The sequence below is a fragment of the Amblyomma americanum genome, chromosome 3 (assembly GCF_052857255.1).
Source record: "Amblyomma americanum isolate KBUSLIRL-KWMA chromosome 3, ASM5285725v1, whole genome shotgun sequence".
NCBI lineage: Eukaryota > Metazoa > Arthropoda > Arachnida > Ixodida > Ixodidae > Amblyomma > Amblyomma americanum.
Genome location: NC_135499.1, coordinates 180979197 through 181003836, shown reverse-complemented (window position 1 = coordinate 181003836; position 24640 = coordinate 180979197). Strand labels below are relative to the sequence as shown.

General features: G+C 44.4%; 1 protein-coding gene across 2 annotated transcripts; it reads left to right on the top strand.

The window, feature by feature from the left end:
- Window positions 1-488: 488 nt before the first annotated feature.
- On the top strand, window positions 489-18027 carry LOC144123514 (chitinase-like protein 3). Of its 2 annotated transcripts, XM_077656330.1 has the most exons (9): window positions 489-711; window positions 2857-3143; window positions 4146-4418; window positions 6421-6674; window positions 8151-8254; window positions 10327-10444; window positions 12113-12307; window positions 14076-14198; window positions 17660-18027. In XM_077656330.1, the coding sequence occupies exons 2-9, from the start codon at window positions 2885-2887 to the stop codon at window positions 17921-17923; spliced, it is 1590 nt and encodes a 529-aa protein (XP_077512456.1). In that variant the 5' UTR covers window positions 489-711; window positions 2857-2884; the 3' UTR covers window positions 17924-18027. The 2 variants fall into 2 exon arrangements, with proteins under 2 accessions (XP_077512456.1, XP_077512457.1); XM_077656331.1 differs by lacking the exon at window positions 14076-14198.
- The last annotated feature ends 6613 nt before the right edge of the window (window positions 18028-24640 follow it).

The window sequence follows — 24640 nt, the reverse complement described above, 5'->3', positions numbered from 1 at the left end:
TCCTTCTTCACTGCCGTACGTTCACAAAGCAGCACTGCCTGATGGTTACAAAAACGGCTTCAGATGATGTTTTTCACTAGCTTTGAGTATTGTTTTGAATCGGTGCCTCAGCTAGCTTTTAGTGCAGTGAAAAAGTTCTTTTCTCGAACCTGAACTACAGAGACAAGGCGAAGCTTCACAGAAAAAAAGACTCTCGGTTTGATTTACCCTAGTTCATTCAATACAAGCTAGGTTGGACACACTTGCGCTCCCCGAATATTCAGCCACAAGTGTTCCTTGCGAGGCGGCGCCGAAAGAAATGGGCCTTCTTCAAATGCACACGCAAAACGAATACAAATTACGAAAGGAGAGTATAGCTTCGAGACTTTCATTTTAAAAGAGAACGCCTCTTTTTGTAGACACACGGGACACACCTGGCAGTATGCAACATATGGTTTCCGCATCCAGAAGTAAGGCGCAGTATTATATGCCCCTTCCAAAGTAGCACATTTGTACGTCGCCGCGTTTTCTGTCTACAGAGAGAGCGAGGCAGTCGCAAGAAGGTAGTTCTTGGGCACTATGGACGCGTGGAACACGTGGTACTAAAAAGAACGTGTCGTCCAAAACAAGGCACGCCAGGGGGCGCCACATATTGCGGTTCATTTATTGTCTTCACCACTTCTGGCTGAGACCGCTTCTAACGCTAAAAATTCTGTGCAATACTGCACAAAGGTGAGTGTTTTTTTTTCATGTCTGACTGTGTTTAAGTGCGAAAAAAGTACGGAATGCGCTCTTTGGGTAGAGGGTGGCGGAAAACTATGGTTATTAGGCGCACATATTTGTGGAGGTGTGATTCTATTGTGCAATGGAAACATAATACGATTAGAGAGAAAAATGTGGAATACCCCGCCCGAGTAAAGAAATAAATCTACAGGCCTTGAGGAATTGAATAAAATATGGTAAGGTGATAAAGGCTGCGTAAGCGCTCGCAGTTTTCATTGCTCACATCAGAGAAACAATCGTCGCGCAGACTTTACGACTGTAAATAAAACCTACGGTACGTTAAACAAAACTAAGAGAAAAGCCAGCAGACAGGGATATCAATATCTTCAGGACATTTGAGAAGGCTCTGCTATGTGTAGATTTAATTTTTTTAGTGCAGATTTTTTTACTTATTCCTTATCACATCCCCTAATACAAATTTAGCAGCTAAATTGACCGGATGGATGCAAAAAATATATCGCTTTTTTATTCGCTTAAACCCTAGCGCGATCTTGCCTTGTGAATATGCTTCATAGGCTTGGTGCGTTTGCACTGGTAGGCGTTTGTTGTTTCTTTCAACCGGACCCTATCGATTATCAGTGCTTAGAACGAATCAGTGGTCTAGAACCATAATAATGTCCTGAGCATCCCAACTTTTCACAGAGATTTTATCACTATCTGCTACCCACCCCTGATACATTTGAGGTTCATATTAAAACCGTGACTAGCTCTGAAGACGTGGAACCAAAGAAAAAGAGTCAGACAGAACGAGCGGGGCGGGGAGGATGCGGAACTTCTCCTATAGCCTCATTGTACTAATTTCTGAAGTCCCGTGCTACAGGAACCTTGCGCAGCGTATCCCCCTCAAATGGCCAACTTGGGAAGCACAACGTACCCATCTTACACTGATTCACGTGCTGCATCAATAAGTATATGTCATGATTGAGCTAGAGGAATAGTTGCAACATGTTGGTTAATCCTGCACAATCCATAGCTGCTGTTCCTTCTTGGAAAGTTCTTTATTTCCGCCATATGTTGCATTCACAGCACCTTCGACCCAGCAGGACATGCTCAGAATGAATATAGTCTCCCAATATGTATGAATTTAAATTTAAGTCTTTAGCTCATTTGGATGCTCTCGATGCTCATCACTCTTGCCAGGGAGCTCTGATCATGCAAACTCCACATGAGAGAAATGACTTTCATTCACTTTTAAACCCGTTGTGTGGATGAGTGCGTGCCATGACGTGAATTCGATTAGGATTCACCGCTGCAGCACGATAAGGAATGAGGTGGCAGTGGAATCTGAATTAAAAACTGCACTAATCGCAACTGATTGCCTGAAATGTCTGAGGAACTTTCCATGTGCAGACTGTATAGAAGCCAGTAGCCGCGATCCTGGCTCGATTTATCCCGAGGAAGTAAATGGCCTTGACTCAGAGGCAGCTCTTAATGACGCCGAATGCTAACGCCCAAAGCACCCGTCAGAAGTGACTTCGCGTGCAGGTCGCAGAACACTGCAGTAATTCTCAACTAATGGCAATATGTGCCACGTTGATGCCGTTTTGCGATACCGTTGCCTGGCAAAAAAGCCGCATGGAATAAGTACTTATAAATATTTTCCTTTTGGGTCGGGCTCAATGTACTCCGAAATCTGGGTTGACAGGGAACATTGAAGTTCGCCCTGCTTTTCAGGAACAAGGTATACAAAGAGGGACGTGGTTGGGATTTCGTGCAGAGGGCACAGTCGAGCCGAGATGTGGCCCAGTACGGAGGGATGTTTTAAGACGTTGTACATTAGATTTTTTTTGCCTCAATCGTTTCCTTAATAAGTTGTTTCAACATTCAAACAGAAGCCTGCGAGGGGATATTACTGGAATATAGGCAAAGCTATGAGATCCTATAAGCAACGCGATATATGGTACACTGCTTACGCACCATGGTAGAAAATGACGCAGGACGTTACTGCTTCGCCGAAAATAGAAAACAGATAGCAAGCTCATTCCACATCACACAGAGAGAAGGTCCTTTACTATAAAGAACAACTCTGATCTTACCAGCGTGCAAAAACTGCCGACACGATGGTTTCTCTGAAATTTCCTATCTTGTTACCAGCATTGCAAGAGACCAAACGCAGGATACCATGGTATCACCACTAGTTATGGGACTGATGATTGGAGCGGCATTTGTTGCTGGCCTTCACATCGGCTTCGTGGAGGGCAAGCGGAAGTCAGTCAAGGGTTGGAAAAACCATCAAGAAATGATGGCTGGCGGAGTCAAGGGTGCTGGTGTCAAAGGTGGCGGTGTAAAAGGCGATGGGATCAAGAGCGACGAGAACAACAACAGGGAAACAGTCGACAAACCCAAGCACGAGAACAGCGAGGATGAAATGGACAAAGACGGCAAGTGTGCATTATCCTACATAGTTCTAGCATGCAGTGATTTAAAACTCAATATTTTAGCTCTGAAGGCACTTTCTATCCAATAAATTGATCAATACATGAATACATCGGTCAATATCTATACATCGAGAGCATTCAGTGATGGAGCAGCGTCATGCAAGAAAAAATGTTCACAGATTTCCTTTCACAAATGACTGGTTGACGTTTCTTCTTATATCTTGTCAATACAGTTTCAAAGTGTTACACGAAATTTTAAAACGAAACATTGAACTCTAGTTAATTTGAAAATTCAATTTACGTGCTCAACGTGAAACGTGTCGTTACTCTTCGTATTTGGGCTAAAAAATATGCACTATTTTCGTTAGCTTATTTCAAAAACCGTTGGCAAAGTGAGCTTGCACAAGGATTCAACAAAAGCACCAGACATTACGGTTTACTGTGGGACAAAAAGTGAGCAGTTCAACATGGCCCAAAATGCATATATTAGGAAGGCCCCTGAGAGCGCATTCTCAGGGTCTTCTGATATTGCAAACGCAAGATATGGGTTGCAGCCTTAGGCCAAGATTCAACAATCGGAAATATACAAACGCTATTGGGATCTTCTAGAAATCCTTCGGGGCGCCACTACAATATAGAGAGCTAGCAATCTCCAACCTGAATATTTGAAAACATAATCATACCTTCTTTTGAGCGTGACCATAGCCACTGCGGCAGTAAATGACCATGAATACTGTAACATCCGCGATACGAGGACATTTTTTTTTTTTGAAGATGGGCTTCGGTAAGGCTTCGCTGCTGGGCAACGCTGAAACTACGTGGGAAAGAACGCCGGAGAACACGTACCAGATAAACGTTATCGAGGTAGATTTAACTTAGTGTCTCGGCACATACGAAGTTTGCACAAAATTAGGATGCTCGTTTACGTTCTCTCACAGCTGAGTAGGAAACTGCTTTTTAGTGTTAGTTTACTAACTTGCTCCCAATTTCTTCCCTAATGGCCAGGCAACTGGGAGACGTTAGATGGGGCGGCCGAGGACGAAGACGACGACAAGCTGGGGCAGGAGGAGCGCAAACGCATCTACAACCGACGTGATGACGATGCGCCCCTGGTGTGTTTTGTGCGCGCCGCTGGCTTCGAGCGCAACGGCACGTGGCGCTTCAAGGCGGGCGCCGTGCCGGCCGACAAGTGCACACACGTTGTCTACTCTTACCTGGAGACGGACAACAAGACCGGGGAGTTCCTGTTTCGCACGAGGGGACACAAGGACGACAAGGGTGCGCGGATTACCTGGGCATCTTTTATTTCGCTGGACTGTGGCTGCTGTAACTCGTTCTGCTCAGCACCCATGCCGGAGCTGAACTCGGACGAAAAGGGAATTAAGGAAGGATGAAAAATGGTTTCAGTCGTGTTTCTGAAGAGAACCCGATGCCAGCAGGGCTGGCTGAGGCCTTAATCGCTATTCGTACCATGCGGTATGAAAGCTATGCGAAAAGAAAATTTCTTCTTGCATAATTCACTTGCTTCCGAATTGCAATATTTCAGTAATTTGCAGTGTTTTAAACAAATAACATGGGGATAACTCAAAGGCGAGCTCGGGGAAAAAGAAGTAGAAGATAAAAGAAGGGCGCCATGTGTGGCCTCATTATTTCGGTGCTTTTCGGAATGTGATTCAGTTTTCACTTTATTTTCCATTGATTGACGGGTGGATATCTCCCAAGGGAGAGCGGTAAGCGTCTGCTAGCGTTTTGCGCAATTTACAATGCGCAAAAAGAACGGATCACGCATGCGAGAATTAGCGGAGCCCCTTTCTTCTGGACCGAGAAGTCATAACAGCCTAGACTTCTCGGTTTTTAGAGCAGAAGCTGCATGAGTATCGCCCCCTTCAATATCGTGGCTCCTGTTTCAATAATGACGCAACATTAACCACGTCGTCTCGCCGTTTCACACCGTGTCCGAGAGATGGCGTTGGCGGTTTTTGCTATGAAAGAGCACTGTGTGTGGACACACCGGAAGCCTGTCTCCGGAATGTCTGCACCCAAAGGAACGCGGCGCTCACGTCGTACCGTGAGCTGCACATTAAAAATGCGTCCGATTTAGGGCGCTGGCGTCGCTCACGGCGAAAGGCGGGGAGTGTCACAGAGTGGCACTGCAGTGTCTACGTTTCGTCAATGCCTGTGCGCTCTCCACATCTGCAGCCTTGTGCAGGTGGAGAGCGCAGTGGAGCCGTATGTACGTGAAGGCGAGTGTACATGGCCTTGGTAGCTATAACCTGTGCAGGTTATATCGCGGAACTGAACGGTAACTAGGCGACTTGTGCTGCGTGTGGTGGATATTCATTCATGCAACATATGGTACATACGCTTCGCGAGAATTTCAGCGCATTGCGCAGCATAGAGTATACGTTGCTCGACTTTTTTTTTTCGCCGATGTCTGTCCGTAGGGCTTCGCCAGTCTTCATTTATTTTTATTCTTTTCTAGTAATGCTTCGTTGCGTGCCAGTCTTTCTCTAGAGACTGCGCTTTCTTCTTTGCCGGAGCATTTAGAATATTTTTGTCTAAAGGTTCTGAGAATGAACATTCTCTGAAAACAGAATATTGCTTGAAACTTTTATACACCTCCTCTAATTTACTTTGAAAAGCAAATTAAAAAAAATCTTGGTATCAACAAATAGAACTAAGTAGATTTTGTTGAGCGTCTGCGCAGCATACCCTGCAGCCTGATGTATTTTTCTTTTTACCTGGAAAATATTATTACAGTTCTTCCAGAGCTGGTTATGACACCCGGTGGTAATTATACCCAGCAATTATGGACAAAAGCATTTTTGAGCGGGAAACCGCTTATGAACGCAATTTTTTCATGTAATATAAGATTTCAATATAACAATCAATATACCCGCAGGTCATCCGACGGCAATCTTCAATTTTTTTCTATTAACGTTTTCGCTATCGTCAAAAGCGTTGCCCATTGGCTTTCTATGGCAATCGTAACTGTTCTATACGCATATGCGATCGATTGAAACACTTTGAAAGATAAGTTTTGTTACCTATCAGAATAATCGACCATTACCTTCAATATTTCCATAACAGTATCTTACAATTTTTCAATTTTCAAACTTTTTCTCCGAGAAAGTTGCCCTTACTTTCGTTTCATTTTGAAACTGATATTCGCCTCATGCACTCTGTCAACCGTGGTGGTTTTTTTTTCTTTTGACGACTAAAACTTGGGGCCTTATTCCACCTCACCGCGCACATTTCATGGTTCTTCTCTCCGGTCTAGATATACTGAGGGATCTGGTAAATCTGAAGAGGGAGAACCGGAAGCTGAAGGTTCTTTTTAGTTACGGTGGCGGTGCACACGTGAACAGCCTGCTCAGTCGGCTAAGCTCTGATAAGGAAGAAGCCTTCCTGGTTGACACCATCTTCTCCTTGGTTAAGTCGCTGGGCCTCGCGGGCGTCAACTTCCACTTGGATGGGCCAGGTCCGTGGACATGTAACGAGAAGGACGTTCACAAGATTCTTCACTTCATCAAGGTGCGTGAGACAAGCGACGAGACTTTTTCCTACAGCAAGAGTTTGGCGCAGGTTCACTAATGCTTTGCAGCCATGTCCACACAATCCTAATAGAGCAGCTCAAGTGAAGAACCATTGCTTCGCTTTGATCCCAATGCAGCTGCGCAGTATTTCAGAAGTTTCTAAAGAACAGCTTCGTTGCAGCGAAAAATGTAATATCTTAGTCAAAGATCAAAACATAGGGGATACAAAGGTGGTGTCTATGTTAGAGTGAGTTAAGTTTTCACCGCGCAGCTTCGGGCTGGCGCCACAATAGCGACAGTTATTTCTCATTGCGCGGTTCAAGTGTCAACCTGTAAAGTGAGCCAGTTATGCAAATTTAGTTTCCTCCAAAGCTGCGAAAAGATTACAACGTCCAGTTTTCGTTCTAGCCTTCTTCGCGTCTAGACTTTCTGCTGAATTTTAGAGAAAAAAATGCGCTAACTGGCGAAATTAGCCTCTGGACACCTCAATCCCACCGAGAGAGAAGAAACGGACGCCATCTAAAAGCTTATTTCTCGATAGCGTACGTACTATTATGGCGCGATTGAAGTGTGCACTAGCAAACTGACCCAGTTATGTGCCTTTCTTTTCCACAAATTGAGCGGAGGGTCTCGACAACGTCTTGCACCGCAGTCTAAACTGTGGCATAAGGCTGGACTGGGAGCTAGGCTGTCTAGTTTGCATCTTGCAAGTGAGGCCTGGACTGTACAGAGAGGGAAAGATTGAATGGAGCAGTCTGGTGCAGAAGAACAGAGAGCCACTTCTGTTGGCGCCATGGACAGGGTCTAGAACAAATCTTTCATTAAGGCGTGCGTGTCTCGTTGTGCAGCGCGCTTTCTAGTCGCGTCTTGCACACCACCCGCACGCAACGCTTCGTCAGTCCCGGCAGTGGCGGATGCGTTTTAAAGTGGAATTTAATCAAACCATTTTGTCTAGCTCGTGTAGCCGGCCATGCTTTTGACATTGGTTACAGGGCGGAGGGCGACTATTCTGAAGGAAATTAAAGTCTACGAGCATCAATTGTGAGCTCTGGGAAAACAGGCAGGCAGTCAACTCTGCGCAGCATCAGCGCCACAAAAATACCCCGAGCTACGCGTGTCATCCATCACAATAGTTTCTACGGCGCCTAGCTGAAGAATGAATAATTACGCGAATAGCATAGAAGCTTAAGGCGTAGTTTTTTTCTGGGTTCCTGCTTTTTCTATGCAGCATCTTAACAATAAACCTTACATAAGTAAAATTAGCCACAATATTTTGTTTTTCGGTTCATCAAATATTTGTCGCCACCATGTTAATATTGTTTATTTTGAACACGCACTATTTACTTTTTCATGAGAAAAAATATGAAAGGCTAATCAGGTATGGGGTGCGGAAAGACTGACTCACCCATATTCTTATTTCATGCTGTACTCATTCTTGGTTGCTCACAAAGGCGTCACTTTTTCCTACATGCAGAAGCTCCGGCTGAAATTCGGCAGCAAAGACTGGCTCATAACAGCTCAGCTTCCTGCTTGCAGAGACCCGAAGTGCGATCATGTGTCAAAAAAGAAATTCGCACAGTAAGAAGCATTTTCTATGCCTTTGAAGCGTCTTGCATGATAACCACCAGTAGTTCTGAGCTCTTCAAGTCGTAGTCTTGCTGTTCATGTGAGTGATTTATGCTTGTGGGCGTTGTGTGGATGCTTTCATTAGCTCCCGAAGTGCTGTCTTCGCAGCTGGTGCTTAAGCTGCAGCACCTGCAGAATATTGGGGAAGATTTGCTGCTGAAGACACGCCTAGAGTCAACACGACTAAATCACGATCCAGCAAGTGTTGGTAGTGGCTGCAGGAAAAAGTGTAGATATAGTGTGTCGTGATGACGACGGTTGCATAGCTGAACCAGTTGACACGGGGCACAAAGACATCTGACCTTATAAGAGCCGTAATCAAATATATAAGTTTGGCAGGAAGGTGCGGTCATGAGCGAAATTATTTAATTATATGCTCTGCGGAGTCACCTTTGGATGGATGGTAATATACAAGGTAGCAAGATACTTCGATGCTCTAGCAATGCATCGTAGATTGCCCGCATAAATTTTTAGCAGAGAAGCGAACCTTCACTCCGTTTGTTGGTGGATTTCTCTAGGATAATTATCTTTTTGGTGAATTCCAAGCAGGCTAGAAGGCTTGAATTTTTAAGTGAATTTGGCGTTACTTCTGAACTGCAGGAACCAACCGTCGCACGGTATGATCTTATTCGAAGGTTTTCGCTGTGCATGAGTAATGTAAGCTCTAACATTGGCACATTTTCTCAGGCGTGTAATATCTAGATGCTACCGCTAGAGAGAAATGCGATACCGAGAAAACACATCACTCCCCAGGAGAACTAAAGGAATCTTCTCACAATACGGGAGCAGTACTCCGCATTTTAAGGTACTCGATATTGATTCCATCCGCAGCTTGCACCTTTGTAAGGGACCTAACATGCAAAACTTGAACACCTGACGTTAATTCAAAGCAAGTGCAAATAAAGCAAAGAATGTTCTTAGGTACCAGCTTCTACTATAACAGCTGTCCCTGCAAAACATGTCGTTGGGCGACCTGAACGGTTGTAAATGAGGAATGTTCACGAAATATGATCACAAGAATTGCTGATGCACCGTCACGTGATTTAGATACAGAAGCAATAAAAATAACGAAAACAGGATAATAGTATTTGTTGTTTAACGTCTTGAAGCTTCCTATTGGGTTTGATACACTCTTTCCGACCATCTGACCATCTTACGGTCGTTAAAAGGCAACTCAGACATTTTTTTGAAACTCCACAGACTTTACTTAAACTTTCAGGCAAATTTTTCGTAGTTTTCTGGTCGTTTGTGCCATATTTTCAGTTTTGCAGCGTCTTTGTGCAGCACAAATTAATTTTAGAATTCTCCATTTTGTGCCCTCATTCGGGGTGATTTTACCAGTAATCTTTCGTGCGTGCCGTCAAAGGGGTTGGCATGCTCGTCAAATATTCGCCCTGCGCTTTCTGAAGGAGAAACTTTCGTGCTATCTTTTGGTGACTTCAGACAAATATTGCCCCAGTCAGGCGATTACAGTGATCAGTTTCGCCATTCAACGCGCAGAGATAAGTTTTGGGACAGTATACGTGACGTCATAGGTTGTTATGTCTTGATCTCATAGTTTGGCCGAAACCGAGTTTCGGTTTCAGTTTCCTGGTTTCTGCTGTTTTAAAACACTTCTACTCAGTATTTTCAAAAACCGTTTTTTATACCGGAAAGAGGGCAGGAATGTCATGCGATTATTAGCTGAAAATGATTTTAAAAAGCCGCCGGAGCTGTCCTGTAGCATGCATTCGCTTTGCGCATAATACCAGTTTTTTTGTCAATACGCCTCCACCAAAAAGCGGCCATAGCCACAGGCATTCGATTTCCCTACTTGGGAATAAAGAGCCGAACGCCACCGCCACTGAGCTGTCGTGTCGGTTATAAAAGGTAAAGTAAATCTGTGGGGTCACGACTACAAGACGCAGAAAACTGACAGGGGCATGTACCTCTCGTTCTAGAAACATTTAACCCATGATACGTTTTCTTTTTATATAAGTTTTAACGATACCAGTCAATCATTAAGAGATTGGTTTTGATTCCAGAAACTTTGACTATCTTTTCCTGATGACGTTCGACTACAAGCTGGACGACCTCTCTAAGACAAAGCTTACCAGCGGGCTGTATTTCTACGAAGGCGACAGCCGCACCTCCATCGAGACCGTAAGCCTTGTCCAAGACAACTAACCTATAAGCTGAGTCCTTAAAATCGTAAAAGTTAACCTTCATCGCCATTCAAATTAAGTTCAGTTGCCGACTGAGGCCACTCCTATAGATCCCCTTATAGCCCTGTAGAGAGCATGCCACTAGCCAAATCCGAGGGCATTTTTGATGCCGTCTCTTCAGATTACTCTGTCGCACACTCTGCGGGCGGTCTGTACTGCTTTTTAGGGCTAGGGACGTTTTCTAGGAGAAAAAAAAAACGATTTCACTGTTCCTTATATTAATACTGCTACTACTTCCACCCTGAGCGGTCCTTATGGTATTGCGGTCCGTCGGCAGTCGTTATAGGCATTCTTTTTGTCGTTATTTTCTGGATATTTTTACAGTCTGGGTGCCCTTATTTCAGCATATGTTGAGCCAACGTAGACTCAATCATTTATTTGAGGCTTGTGAAGCGAGCTCTAACAAGTGAACTGATAGAGATAGCTTTTAAACGACGGGAAGAGACCAGTCTCAATTACAGAAGGAGAAGTATATAAAATAGCTTAGCTGAAATATAGAAGTGGAAAAGGGCATGGGCGGAATAAGCAATGAAAGAAACGGGCAACTTCTGGTACATTGCAGTATTACAGCGGATCCTACTAGAAAGAAATTGTGGCAGGTCCCGGCATAATTAGGCGGAACGATTAGATTGAGAAAACCACAAGGATTCGGTAGTTTGAGAGAAATAAAATATGATGAAGCAGAGCGCTCATGACGAAACATTCTTTAGAAGAAAGAAGGGCTCAGGAAGAGACAGGTAGGAGAAACGGCCGCTTAAGTTACGGCTCTCTCAACGTAGCGGCTGGGCACGCTGCCGGGGGTCGCACCCAAGCGGCCTGGTCAACAGAGCTCACGCCTACGAGTGGACACCCTGCCGACCCGCACGTGCTGGTCGAAAGTGACACAGAGCACGTGGCTAGGCGTATGTGTGTTTTTGTGTGTGTGTTAATGAATTTCTGGTGGACATCGAGAGACGTGAGGGCTAGCGTCAACTCAGACAGTACGAAACGAAGAATCTTCGGAGGACGACGTGCGAATGCTTGTCTGTAGAGTCTTGGTTTTGTATTTTCCTTCAGCCTGATCGCCGTGTGATTAATGCGCTATTATTCGAACCCAACAAGGTATAAAGTTTAATGTTACTGCTGACTACAGCGGTCGCCGCAGGTGTATTGCGAGAGTTAATAGATTAATGGGAAGGGCGTTTAATCTGCAGCGGACGAAATCGGGTGCGTGATTTTCATATTAATTATGTATGCGCAAGCCAAGCAAGCACAATTTTGGATACCTTGGATAGAACCTCTTGTCTGCTCACCTCCATCACTAAGTAGTCTACACTACCGTGCATACCGCATCACATGCCATATTGTAACTGACCATATCGTAATATAGACTGTTTTCTGCCGTTTATCACGACAGTACGAAGAGTGCAATGCGCATGGCTCATTTCATAATCTGACAGTAATGAAAAGAAGAGATCCTGCTGCCGGCGGAATGGAAATTTAGGCATCGAAGTAATAAGCTATATATGGGCACAGTGCATGACATCCGAAATTTCCGTGGCAAGCGTGCCTCTTTCAAATAATCCGCGCTTACTGGCAGTCCGTTTGTGTGGCTCTCCTTGGTCAGGAATCCTGCCTTGGAAGATGGAGCGATGCCGGGGTGCCCAGGTACAAGTTGGTGCCGGGCATCGCCACGTACGGCCGCAGTTTCACGCTCAACGATGTGATGTACAACGGCGTGAGCGCCAAGCTCAACGAGAAGCACCCACTAGGCTACGCCACAAATTTAACACACACGGACGGCTACATGGATTACGTTGAGGTGAGCGTTTGTAATCGCTTAGTAGCACCAAAATGAAGTTAATCGTGGTCATGATACAGCAGCTGCTGCCATATGACTCGGGGAAGACTTCCTGCGGCTATGAAGCGCACTACGGGAAAGCCAGGCGACGCGTTACAGGCCTGTGTCACTTCCTCGCGTGCGCCTGTGAATAGGCCGCCCTTAGCAGCCGACGGCTTAAGCCTGTAGCTTGCACTGCATAGCCACAAAAAGTTATTTATGTCGCATGATTTTTAGTATAACGGTAAGTAAAAGCGCACTGTCCTTTTCAAGTCTCTTTGCTAAATCAATTTTGTGTAGCTGGGTATTTAGGTTACTTGAGTTTGCACGGGATCAGCACTGCCTTCCATGACAGTGATGTGCGCGTGCTAAGTTGTAATCTGAATAGGCTTTACGTGATACGGAACACTAATAAAGCAAGTTACAAACATTCTTTAGAATCAATATGCTTTTGTACGATGATTATGTCAGCTGTGAGCGTAGGTTTTCAATGTATCTGGACACTCAATATTTTTGTCGACACATGGCTGGAGCTAGTTTAGTGCTACTTCGTGTGCGTGTGCGTGTAACTTATAGGTGCAGAGGTGCATAATCTATAGCTGTGTAATGGATTGGGTAGGGATTGGACTTTTTAAGCTTGTATCTTTGACGGCCACAGCACCGCTAGCAGCGGGCTACTGAGTAGCAGTTATTCTGAGCCAAGCGAAAAAAAGTAGCATTTTGCGGAAACCAGTGGCGTTTACAGAGGGTGTTACCGTTTGATTAGTGGAGCTGAGCGTTTCGAGTGATATGTCCAGTACCTTTGCATGTCTCTGCCAACTAAGAGGCGTCACATCACTACTGTGGGGTAGAGAAGCGGTGTTATTCGTTGTTATCACCCGCAAAGGGCAGCCACTTTGTAAAAGGGATTTTCTCCACTCCATGTCAGAGCAAATGACACGATACCACGCATAAGCTTGACGAGCAGTGTCATGTTCTGGCTACCGCGATGATTCAGCGGGACTATCATCGTTGTGGTTAACACGGACACCACGTTATACCTTTTCCCAACCGAAAGACGAGAATTGAGTTTTTTTAACTAAAAAGTTACTGGAAATGAGGCTGCACTTTAGCCGCTTCAGGATGTTTTCGGGGAAAAACTGAATTTGGCTGCCGCTTAGGCGAATAACTCGGCTTTTCCTTCTTTCCCTGTGATGTTTAAGTGGCGAGTGAGTGAACCGCATCAAGAGTGATAAACAAAGACTATCGTTGTTCTTTAAAGGCCCCTAAACACGTGAGCTCACGTTGCACACATGACAAGGTTTCTCAAACTCATGGCGCTTGTGCATTGCACCGGCGGCAAAATGAGGCAACTGCAGCCACTGTAGAGTCTGCAACTTTTTTCGCTCTAGGCAGAAAACAAAGCCTCGAAGCTCGGTGCGCTGGAACAATTATTTGCGTGATTACATTAACGTAACACGAAGAGCCCCACTCCATATTTTATGATCAAAGATTGTTGTTTCTTATATATTAGGCTTGCTTGACTGAAAAGACATAGTTTAGAAAAATATTTTCATGAAATCCCCCGAAACATCTGACTTTAAACGTTTTCCTCCAATTAGAAACAATGTCGTTCCACAATGAAAAAAAAAGCGCAGCGGTAGAATTTCGTTCTGCAAGGTTTTTTATTGAAGTGCCACCTAGAAAGAAGGCAAAGCAGGCACTCTCTGAGACACTGCAGAAGCGCTTACTTTTTCGTTCCTGCTTGAAGACTTGCAGACGTGCCGGCTATATGGGCTGGAAGCGAGAGTGGGTGGAGTACGCTGCAACACCTTACATTTACCACAAGGACCAGTGGGTCAGCTACGACGACAAGGACAGCACTGATGTCAAGGTGAAAAAGAGATTATTCAGAGTTTAGTATCGAACCCAGCTCTAAATGATTATGAACAGGGAACGAAGCTCAGCAAATATTACAAAAAAAAACACTTGTAATTTTCACGGCTCCCAATACAAGCCACATGGCTTTGAACAGTAAAAAAAAAAAAACGCGGGAAATCGTAACGTTCCGTACACCCAGTTATTTTCTATGGCCGTCGGACCTCGTCGCTGTGAGCACAGGAAGCATATAGGTTGCATATTGCAGTGATGAAGGATTATCAGCTATGATAATCCCCATTTCAGCGTGGAACCTCGCCGCACTCTCCAGCTTTGTAAAAAAAAAAAAAACGTGTTAAAAATATGTCCAATGAGTGAATGGCGGAAGACAGACCAGGGCATTTTCTGATGTCCAGAGAACCTGGACATGCTTAAGGTTGGTTAGTATCTAACTCAAATGCACAGGAACAGTGCAGGGACATTGGGAACATTCTGAATTTTTATGCAGGTTAAACGTTTCGTGTTTATGCTGGTGCTATAGTCGTTATTTTTTTCAGGTCCTGATACTTTGTATGAAAATAATAATAATAATAATAATAATAATAATAATAATAATAATAATAATAATAATAATAATAATAATAATAATAATAATAATAATAATATAATAATAATAATAATATAATAATAATAGTAATAATAATCTATCAATCTATCAATCTTTATTTTTTCGGTGCCCAGGAACAACCCAAAGGTCTTGGTGCTGGTACACCATTCACACGCACAAAATGTACATTTATTTCACTACAAAGGAAGACACTCAGGGGAGGTAATGCAGCAGTCAAGGCGATAGAAAAAAAAGACACATAAACTAGGCGCGACAGCAAGCATGAAACAAAAAAGAGAGAACAAGGAAACAGCGAGAACAGCGGTAAATGAAAACAGCTAGAACAGGCAACAGACATATAAATAACTAATAAAACAATAAACAAAGAGAATGAACACAAGAACGACCGATAACAGCCAAGTACAGCATATATCAAAATACAAACAAGAATAAAGCCAATACTAATATGAACGAATAAGAGATCTCTGAAATACAAGCTAGAAATACAATCATACACAATAAGAATTGTAATTAGTGAACGCGTTACAGACAATCAGGCGTGAGTACACAGTATTAAAGAAATAATATTAATGAAAACAAGTACACGTGATGTACAATTAAGGAGAGAAAAAACAATATAATACCGGTGCAAACGCACAAGTGTAGTAAAGACAAAATGCATGAAAGGGGAAGTTATGTATGAGAAAAAGAGTGCTCAAAGTGGAACGTCACGAACATTCAATATAAAGGAAGGGAGAGAATTTTCGAATATATCAAGGTGAGGACAAAGAGAATTAAACAACTTTTGCATTCTGTCCAGAGGGGAGAGGGAGTGCAGGAGCGCAGAAACTTGGAAGGGTCTGAATTCCCTTATGCTCTTTCGCGGTACACGCAAAAGGATACGCGCTAGGAGCTGAGGGCATAGAATGTGACCATGAAGAAGTTTATACAAGAAAATTATATCTGCCCTCACGCGACGGCAGCTAAGAGAAGGAAGCTGCAGTGAGTTACTCCGTCTGGGATGAGAGCTAGAAGTTTTGCAAGAAAACCGATGTTGAAATATGCGTAAAAACTTTATCTGAACTCTGTCGATTTTTTCACAGTTCGACTGGCAAGTGCCGCTCCAAACAACAGACGCATATTCCAAAAGCGGCAAGCATATGGAGAGGTAGAGCTTTAAGAAAGGGAGTTGGGATCGAAACTCTCTCGAAAGCCTGCAGATGAAGCCGAGTGTACGCATAGCCCGTAGAGCAATGCGTTTTGTATGAGAGGAGAAGCTGAGGCTACGGTCGAAAAGTACGCCGAGGTCATTAATTTCATCAACCCTGGGCAGCGGCCTACCATTCACAGAATAAGAGTAGAGAAGACTGTGCGTTTTACGCGTAAATGAGACAACCTTGGTTTTAGATGAATTGAGAGTGAGCCCATTCTTCAAGCACCAATCAGAGAAGGCGGATATGTCCGATTGCAATGACAAGCAATCATGAAGAGTATGTATTGCCTTGAACATTTTTATATCGTCCACATAAAGGAGAAACGAGGAGTTTTTGACCACGGAGGAAACGTCATTGATAAAAACAGAGAACAGAAGCGGGCCTAATACCGAGCCCTGAGGAACTCCGCTGGTTGGAGTGTAAACAAATGAGGTCTGTCCATTTACACTGACAAAGCAGGACCGATCAAGAAGATAGTTGCGTAAGAGGGCTACAATTGAAACGTCGATCTCAAGCAGCAGAAGCTTTTGAAGAAGTAATGAGTGAGTAACAACGTCGAAAGCTTTGCTCAAATCACAGTACACAGCGTCTACCTGACTCCTCTGAAGGACTTCAGCTGATGTATACGTCATAAAAGTCACAAGGTTAGTTGTAGTAGAACGACCTTTTATGAAACCATGCTGATTATGTATGATTACATGTTTGAGGTGGAAGGAAAGTACTTTGTGCAAAGCTAATTAAAAAAGCTTAGAGGTTGCACAAAGAAGAGAAATGGGGCGGTAGTTCGAAACATCAGATTTGTTTCCTGATTTGAAGACAGGGAAAACACGCGCCGTTTTCCACACGCGGGGAAAGGCAGAATTTTTCAAACAGTTATTAAATATCGTGGTTAAAACAGGGACGAAGGTACTATTGAAGGCTTTTATTATGGCGGCTGGAATGCCATCAGGTCCAGGGGACAAAGATGGTTTCAAACACTTAAGACTCTCACTTACTAACTTCTCGTCAAGAAGAACGGAATTAGGTGCGCCAGCTGGAAGGCATACGGAATCGCAACGTGGAGATTTGTACACGGAGGAAAAGTGTTGAGCAAAGCCGTCAGCGACGTTCCGAATTTCATTCCCATGAGAGTCAACTAAGTGAATATGACTATCAGATTTATTCGAGCGTTTGCGAACGTATCTCCAGAATTCAGTAGGACGGTTAGAGGCACTATTCTCTAAATATTCAAGATAATAATAATAATAATAATAATAATAATAATAATAATAATAATAATAATAATAATAATAATAATAATAATAATAATTGGTTTTTGGGGAAAGGAGATGGCACAGTATCTGTCTCATATATCGTTGGACACCTGAACCGCGCCGTAAGGGAAGGGATAAAGGAGGGAGTGAAAGAAGAAAGGAGAGAAGGGGTGCCGTAGTGAAGGGCTCCGGAATAATTTCGACCACCTGGGGACCTTTAACGTGCACTGACATCGCACAGCATACGGGCGCCTTAGCGTTTTTCCTCCATAAAAACGCAGCCGCCGCGGTCGGTGTGAAAATCAGAGGAGTATTTGAAGAACTTAGGCTGAAACCGCCTGGTCATTTAATCGGAGTTTTGCCAAACTGATCAAAACCTTTCATCAATATTTTGATCTTGCAGGTCAAGTGGTTCCGGAAGCACTGGATGGGCGGAGTGTTTGTGTGGTCGCTGGAAGCAGACGACCATTCCGGCGACTGTGTGGGCGAAGTGTTCCCCATGGTAGAAGCTGCGTGGAAGGTACTGAGGGGGTACCGGCCACTCATTGCGATAAGTCAAGCGAGGTACGAAGTAATACAGACTCCCGCTCAAGCTCGGACACTGAAAATCATTCATTTCTTAATGCCCGGAATCATTGGTTTCATCAAAGGTATGATGAGTGGCTGAGTTGGACAGCAGCGATGGTAGCGAAGGTAACAACGTTGACAGCTCCTACCTTACTAGCCTTACTGTTATCTCCAGACTTGGTGAATAAAGAAAAGTATGTTACATCCCCGCTCGCATCGGGAGGGCCGGATACGAATTCATAATTACATGAATGAACACAACACCTTTCCAGTAAATCAGTTGGAAATAGTTACCGCACGGCACACTCTCACCGCTGTTAGTCGCCTCGTGTTGACAGCAGGTGATCACGGGATGGGATTGGTAAAGAGCTGCGTGTAAAAGTGAAAGGAGAACATCTCCGATTCGCTGATGAGTGTGCGCTCCTAAGTAGCCTTGGGGAGGAATTGCAATGCATGACTGAGGTTCTAAGCCCTCAAAGTGCAACCACGTGTGACAGAAGTATAAAAACCAAACAAAGATATGTTATCAATATCGAGGTCGGAGGGGGGGGGGGCACTTTATGATTGTTTGTTAAACATGAGAAAGGAGGTTCAGAAGAAGAACATATAAATATCAAGTACAATTAAGTTATGATTGAAGATGTATACCATCTGAATAACTGTGACGAGAATAAGAATGCTGTGCAGTTGATTTGACAGGTGCCCTAAAGTCGGGAATAGCAGTTTTCCAGTGCCCTAAAAACGAAAATATATATGTCCTGTGCGATGTCAGTCCACGTTAAAGATCCCCAGGTGGTCGAAATTATTCCGGAGCCCTCCGCTACGGCACCTCTTTCTTCCTTTCTTGTTTCGCTCCCTCCTCTTTCTGTTCCCTTACGCGCGGTTCAGGTGTCCAACGATATAAGAGACAGATACTGCGCCATTTCCTTTCCCCAAAAACCAATTATTATTATTATTAAAGAGCTTGCACTGAGGAACGCTAGCAATTATTGAAAATAGGCTTTTAAGTTAGAATGTTTTTTCCATCGCAGTACTGTAACTGGTAGTGTAGATTAGAAAAAACCTTTTATGTGTTAAACTGCATGCCGGTTACCTAAAATCTAATACTTCTTTTTTATCCCTTACACGTAAACGCTTAATTTATTTTTTGTTTGTAGCTCACCCTTACTAATATCCATGTCAGCGTAAATACTCTTGGGAATTGTTAACCTCATCGTCTCTGTAATACGAGAAAACTTCTGCCAACGCACACGCAAAACCAAGACCAGCATGCCGTGGAGAATACGCAGCCGCGACTAGAAGTGCTTGTCAAATGAGCAAAATATGGAAGCCTAAACATTGCAGTTCAGGCAACCAAGGTGCGACTACGGGCCGTTGTAGTTCACTGAACCATTTTCATACATCAGAGCGCCGCGAGTGACTGTGACGTGCGCCGTTGTAGAGAACGTAGTTCCTGGCACCTCAGTATACCAACGGAGCACATGATACGTGGACATCATGGGGCGCAGGCTTCTTAAAAACACAGCTTGCTTGTGCAAGGTGATACCAGGTAGCAGGGAGTACTAGTAGTAGTAGAAAATATTTATTCCAGAAAGGTAGGATAGAGAGGCGAAAATACAGAATTTGGGTGGAGTCCTTATTTCAGGACCCCAATGTGCACCGCAGTTGCTCTTGCTTGGGAACAGCTAGTTCATGCGGTGTTCACCTGTACTTGTGAAGTACGGGTCATTTACGCGGAACTTAATTGCGTGAGCTAGCGTAAAACTAACTAATTGAACTATACATGTGCCGCCGCGGCGGCTCAGTGGTTATGGTGCTCAGCTGCTGACGCGAAAGACGCCGGTTCAGTACCGGCCGCGGTGGTTGTATTTCGATGGAGGCAAAATTTTAGAGGCCCGTGCACTGTGTGATGTCAGTGCACGTTAAAGAACCGCAGGTGGTCAAAATTTACGGAGCCCTCAACTACGGCGTTTCTGATAGCCTGAGTTGCTTTGGGATGTTAAACACACCATAAACTAATAAACTAAACATGTGAGCTTAACATAATAAGGTAATGAACTTAAAGCGTCAAACAGTCCAAATTGCAGTAAACTCTCGCGAGAGTGTTGCAAAAAACGGGCGATTGGTAGGAAGCAAACAGAAATAAAAAATATCGTCTGAAAAGTGTTACTTATGGCGAAGTTATTTACATTCCATCAATCACTTAAAAATCACCTAACGAGTCGAGACCAAGTATTACTAACAGAAACGAGGTTGAACTCATAGGCGGACGAGAAATATCCGGCTTGTTCCTCACACTGGAGTTTCAAAACTATATTCAACGACAAATGTTGTAGCCAACAAACGCAGTAGGAAGATATTTAATACATAAAATAAATACGCCAGGTATGTGCCTGTGGGTGCTTTAAGCGCTCTCTGTGAGAGTCAAAAGGTCGCATTTGGCTGAGTTTAAAATGAATTTACTGGGGCCAATAAGAAATTCTTAACTGATACAGCAGAAACGACAGCAATGTCAAATAAAATTAAACTATTGGGAACTTCCACTGCTTAAGGCTCCTCAGTAACGCAAGTGACATTGTCGAACGAAAACAAAATGCTTGCCGCTGCGGTTTCTTCAACCATTACAGCACACTCTCAGGCCGAGGTCTCGAACTCATGTCGCCACGCAGTCCTCGTCACCAAGTTTTCCTTTTTTCTCAGGCGGCTATCCCGAAATGTTAACGGGGCCAGCAGCAAAGAGGGGAGGGCAGCCCACCGGTCATGGCGTCACTGACCTCTAGAATAATGACAAAGTATGGCATTACAAAAAGAATCAGAATTAATGGAAAAGGATTAGAAACTGGATGCCCCGTGATAAGCTGTTTTTTTAAATGTTGCGAAGGCACATATTGCCACATGGGGTACAGTATTTAATCCTAGGATCCCATGTTCAATTCCTGGGGCAACACGCAAAGCCGTGTTGTTTTCTTCTTACTTTCACTCTTTAAAGCGGGCAACTCCAACCTAGAGAGCAAGGCTCATTATGCGATTTCAGATCGGTTGCCCGTAAGGAAAAACGCTCGCCGCGGTTTCGAATTGCGGACCCCTTCTGGGCTGCTCATTATCCTTTAGCACACGGCATTCACCTTAGCCGTGTCAGCAAAGAAGGAAATTTGCGAGGAAACTTTGGTCTCTCGAACTCCCCAGCAAAAGCATTGATCGCATGCATGCAGCGCGGAGTAGTGTGATGTAGGGAAACAGAAGGCACTGAGCGCTAGCAACTGATTGCAAAAGGCGATGGGAAACGATGGAGAACGAATTAGGCCGGCGCTTACCAGCATGAAAAGCGCTGTTTGATGAGTTCGGCAAAGATTTCTCAGCAGCGCAGCCATCGCCAATCTTTGCGTGACGCCTGCAATGCTGGCGGCACTTTCAGAAAAATCACTTCTTATAACTTAAGTGCTTACATCCTATAGGTACCAAAGATGCTGCTGAGGTTGAAGAATAACTTCGTGGTATATAACACACAGTGAGCGGTTTCGAAATTAGCATCTTCGCCAGTATGGCGACGTTTCTGCTTTTCGCGTCCGATAATTGTTTGTAAATAATCTAAAATTATATAATAACATTTAATCAAGCACGCTGCCCGGTTAATAAATATATTTAATTAAAAGAATAAGTTCAACCCCTCAAGCCGGAAGCATGTGGCTGGACAGTCCTCCACTGGAAGCTGAAAAACCTTAATCTTTAACGCTGCACTTTGACATTATGTCTTAATTACGAGAATGAACAACACGAACGCTGCAACATGTATGGAGCTAAGCGTGTTTACTTGCAACAGTGCTGGTCGATATTTTATAAAAACAATGCAGAAGGAATGGCAGGAATACTACCTCTTCTTTGCTATTTTGCAATTTTTCATATGTGCACAGCAATTTTTCCCGGTTTGGTGATGTACCACACCATTACAATTAATTGCCAGCTGAAACGGCTCTGGTCTCTACCGGCTTGTAAATCTCTTACGAAATCTTAAACAGTCCTTTGTGTGAGAGCCTCAAACGCTATCTCTCCCTACACTGGCCATTTATTCCGCCATGTTTCCTGGTTGCTTTAGCCCCAACTGCGCTTTCTACGGTCAATGCACCGATGTAGCCCACATCCTATGGGCTTTGCCCGCTGACCTCCATAAGCCAGAGCTGCAGCTTGGTACATTTGAGCAGTTTGAGACTGTTCTGCTCAACTCGGGCCTGGCTGTCCAACGGCGGGCCCTCGAGCGAACCATCGAGGTCATCATGAAGCAACGTCTTCTGATCAGCTAGCGTCGACCTCTGCTTCCGTTTTTCTTTGTTTTTTTTAAAGCAATAAAGTTTTCCTTCTCCTCCTGCCTCTCATCCCCGACAACGAGAAAAAGGTTTAGCTCTGCTTAATTTACATTTTTTGAGCCGCCTCATTTTTCGAAGGATGGTGGTTTATGCTACAGGTGAACTCTTAGTATCGTGGGGATTACGATGAAGGAAAAAGTGCAGTTAAGCAAGTTAAAAGTGCAACAAGGGCAGTTAAGCCAGCCAATCAACATACGCTGACGAGGTTTATAAAATATGGTTGCCTGCATGCAAGCGCTCTTCTCCGCTGGACATGGTGGTGTGCCTTTGGTGACCGCAATAACCGCGTTGAACGCCCCAGAAAACTTTGCCATCAGTGTCGCTGATATGCTTGTAAGTTACACTTTTGCCGATAATTTGTTGTAAGAAGCAACGATAATATACGTGATTTCTTTCTCTGGGGGGGGGGGGGGGGGGGTTGCGCTGAAGATCTTCAGAATGCGCTTGGTAGCCGCTTACCCTAGTCGACCGTCCAGCCGATTGAGTGACCCGGGAAAGCACTGAATTTCAGCTGATTGGCGCTGGGCTGCATCAAAGCGGTCGTAGCCGTTTTTAACCTGCTGACACCAGGTGACAAGGCCAGCTGGAGCTGCCCTCTCTAAGACGCTGAAATTCCTGGGAATCTTGCTTTGTCACCGTGTAGTAAAAAGAAGGAACACATGCGGAACATAAATACGCTGACAGGACATTACGTGCATATGTTAGATCGAGTTCTTTCTCCTATGCGCGCTTCTGCTAGGTTCGCGACGATGCTTTCGTACCTTGAAAAAGACAACGGAGCCATGAATTTTCGCTCGGTCGCTGCTTCTGAGCGCGGTTCTCGTTGCACTATTTTCCGTGAGTTTTAGTTGGGTTGTCAAAAGAGTCATCTGAAAGTGAAAGGATATGCATCACTCAGTCACACAAAGCTAAAACGACACCACCAATGTGTGAACTTGGTAGTTTGAAGCCACTGTCCAAAACTGCCCTTTTTTGGAATTTCGCTTTTTTGGGCTCCCCCTATCCTCTCTTCCTGTCCCCTCACCGCTTTCATTTCATTTCCCCATTCTGCCTGCTATCCTTTATTTCCGCTGCCCAAGCTCAGGTGCTTCAGTATTGATGGCAGATGCCGGGGCTAGCAAAAATCTTTTCCTTCCTTTTTAATATTATTTTTTAATAAAACCACTACCACTACCACCTTTTTTGGAACCAGATAAAGTCTGTACGTAAGCGCACTTAGGGCATAATGATGTAAAGCTAGATGGCGGCCTGTTCACCCTGCTTCCCGGTTGGCGCCCTGATCTGGAGCCCCGCTGCACCTTTAGGCTTCTTGCTTCCACTTAACCGGATTTGAAGCCGAGTGCCCGCGTAAACGCTCACCTTATAGCACGCTCTCTTACAGTGAAAAAGGATTTCCTGTCCGGAGGCGCTGTTCAGATATATTTTATTACCAAATAAGGCACACCTCAAAATATTTCGACGAAAATGAAAGTTTGCAAACACGAATACTGTAGAGAAACGTTTTGCCTTCATCGTATCATCACCAGTGCATTTTATTTATCACACAGCCTTCCAATTCCTTCAAGTACGGTTTTTAACAAACAGTAAAGAAAAATATCAACCGAAACAAGAATCTAGTTTGTATGAAGAGGTTACTGTTGAGGAGCAGTGCCAGCGTATTTTCTTCCTGAAAAGGTGGCTGCTTTAGACTGAGAAAATTGACACTCAGCCCACGCAAACGCACGCCAAAAGACTACTATACTCCGCTAACACAGCAAAACAGTGTTGGATCAGAAGCTGCGTGTCAATCGGCAAAAAACAAAGCCAGAAATACGGCAGGCTCGGGGGGGGGGGGGGGGGGGGTGCGCCGGGTGAGGAAGGTCGCGCATGAACGGGAGTGGCGCAACCGAAAAAGCGAAAAAACCAGAGCCTCAAGTGGCATCTCGGACCAAAATCGTGCTAGGAAAACAGCGCACCAAAGCGTGTGTAGGAGCGTCCGCGTTAAGCAGTCGGCCCCGCCGCATTAGACTGGCGACAAATGTCGGCTATCACCGAACATTTAACTCAGCTCTTCATGCGTACACAGCGATGAAAGAAAACTACCAAGCTTAGTCAAAGACTATCTGCACTTTACAGTCTCCTACATCTATGTCATTTTTCTACGTAATCTGCTCCCTTTTAGATGCACTTATTCCAACCAGCCGCAAGTTAGGTATTCTTTCCAGGAAGAAGGTTTTCGTTTAGTCCTGAAAGAACTCTTGCACCGCTTACCGCACGCCTGTAGGCTTGAGGAAACTCGACAGCTCTACAATAGGAATCAATGTTCCAAACAGATGAAAGTCGGAGGGAGCGAGAGTTTTACGTTTCGAGTACGTCAAAACCCAACCCGTTGATGCTTTCACCGCTGTGGCGAGTCATGTGCGGGCTTGCGCTGTCATCTAAGAAGGAGCCGCCCTGAACAACGCCCTCTGCAACGC

Coding starts and splice junctions, on each gene's coding strand:
- LOC144123514 (XM_077656330.1), top strand. CDS start 2,885: ATGGTATCACCACTAGTTATGGGACTGATGATTGGAGCGGCATTTGTT. Junction 4,419..6,420: donor GGGACACAAGGACGACAAGG/GTGCGCGGATTA, acceptor TCTCCGGTCTAG/ATATACTGAGGGATCTGGTA. Junction 10,445..12,112: donor GCCGCACCTCCATCGAGACC/GTAAGCCTTGTC, acceptor CTCCTTGGTCAG/GAATCCTGCCTTGGAAGATG.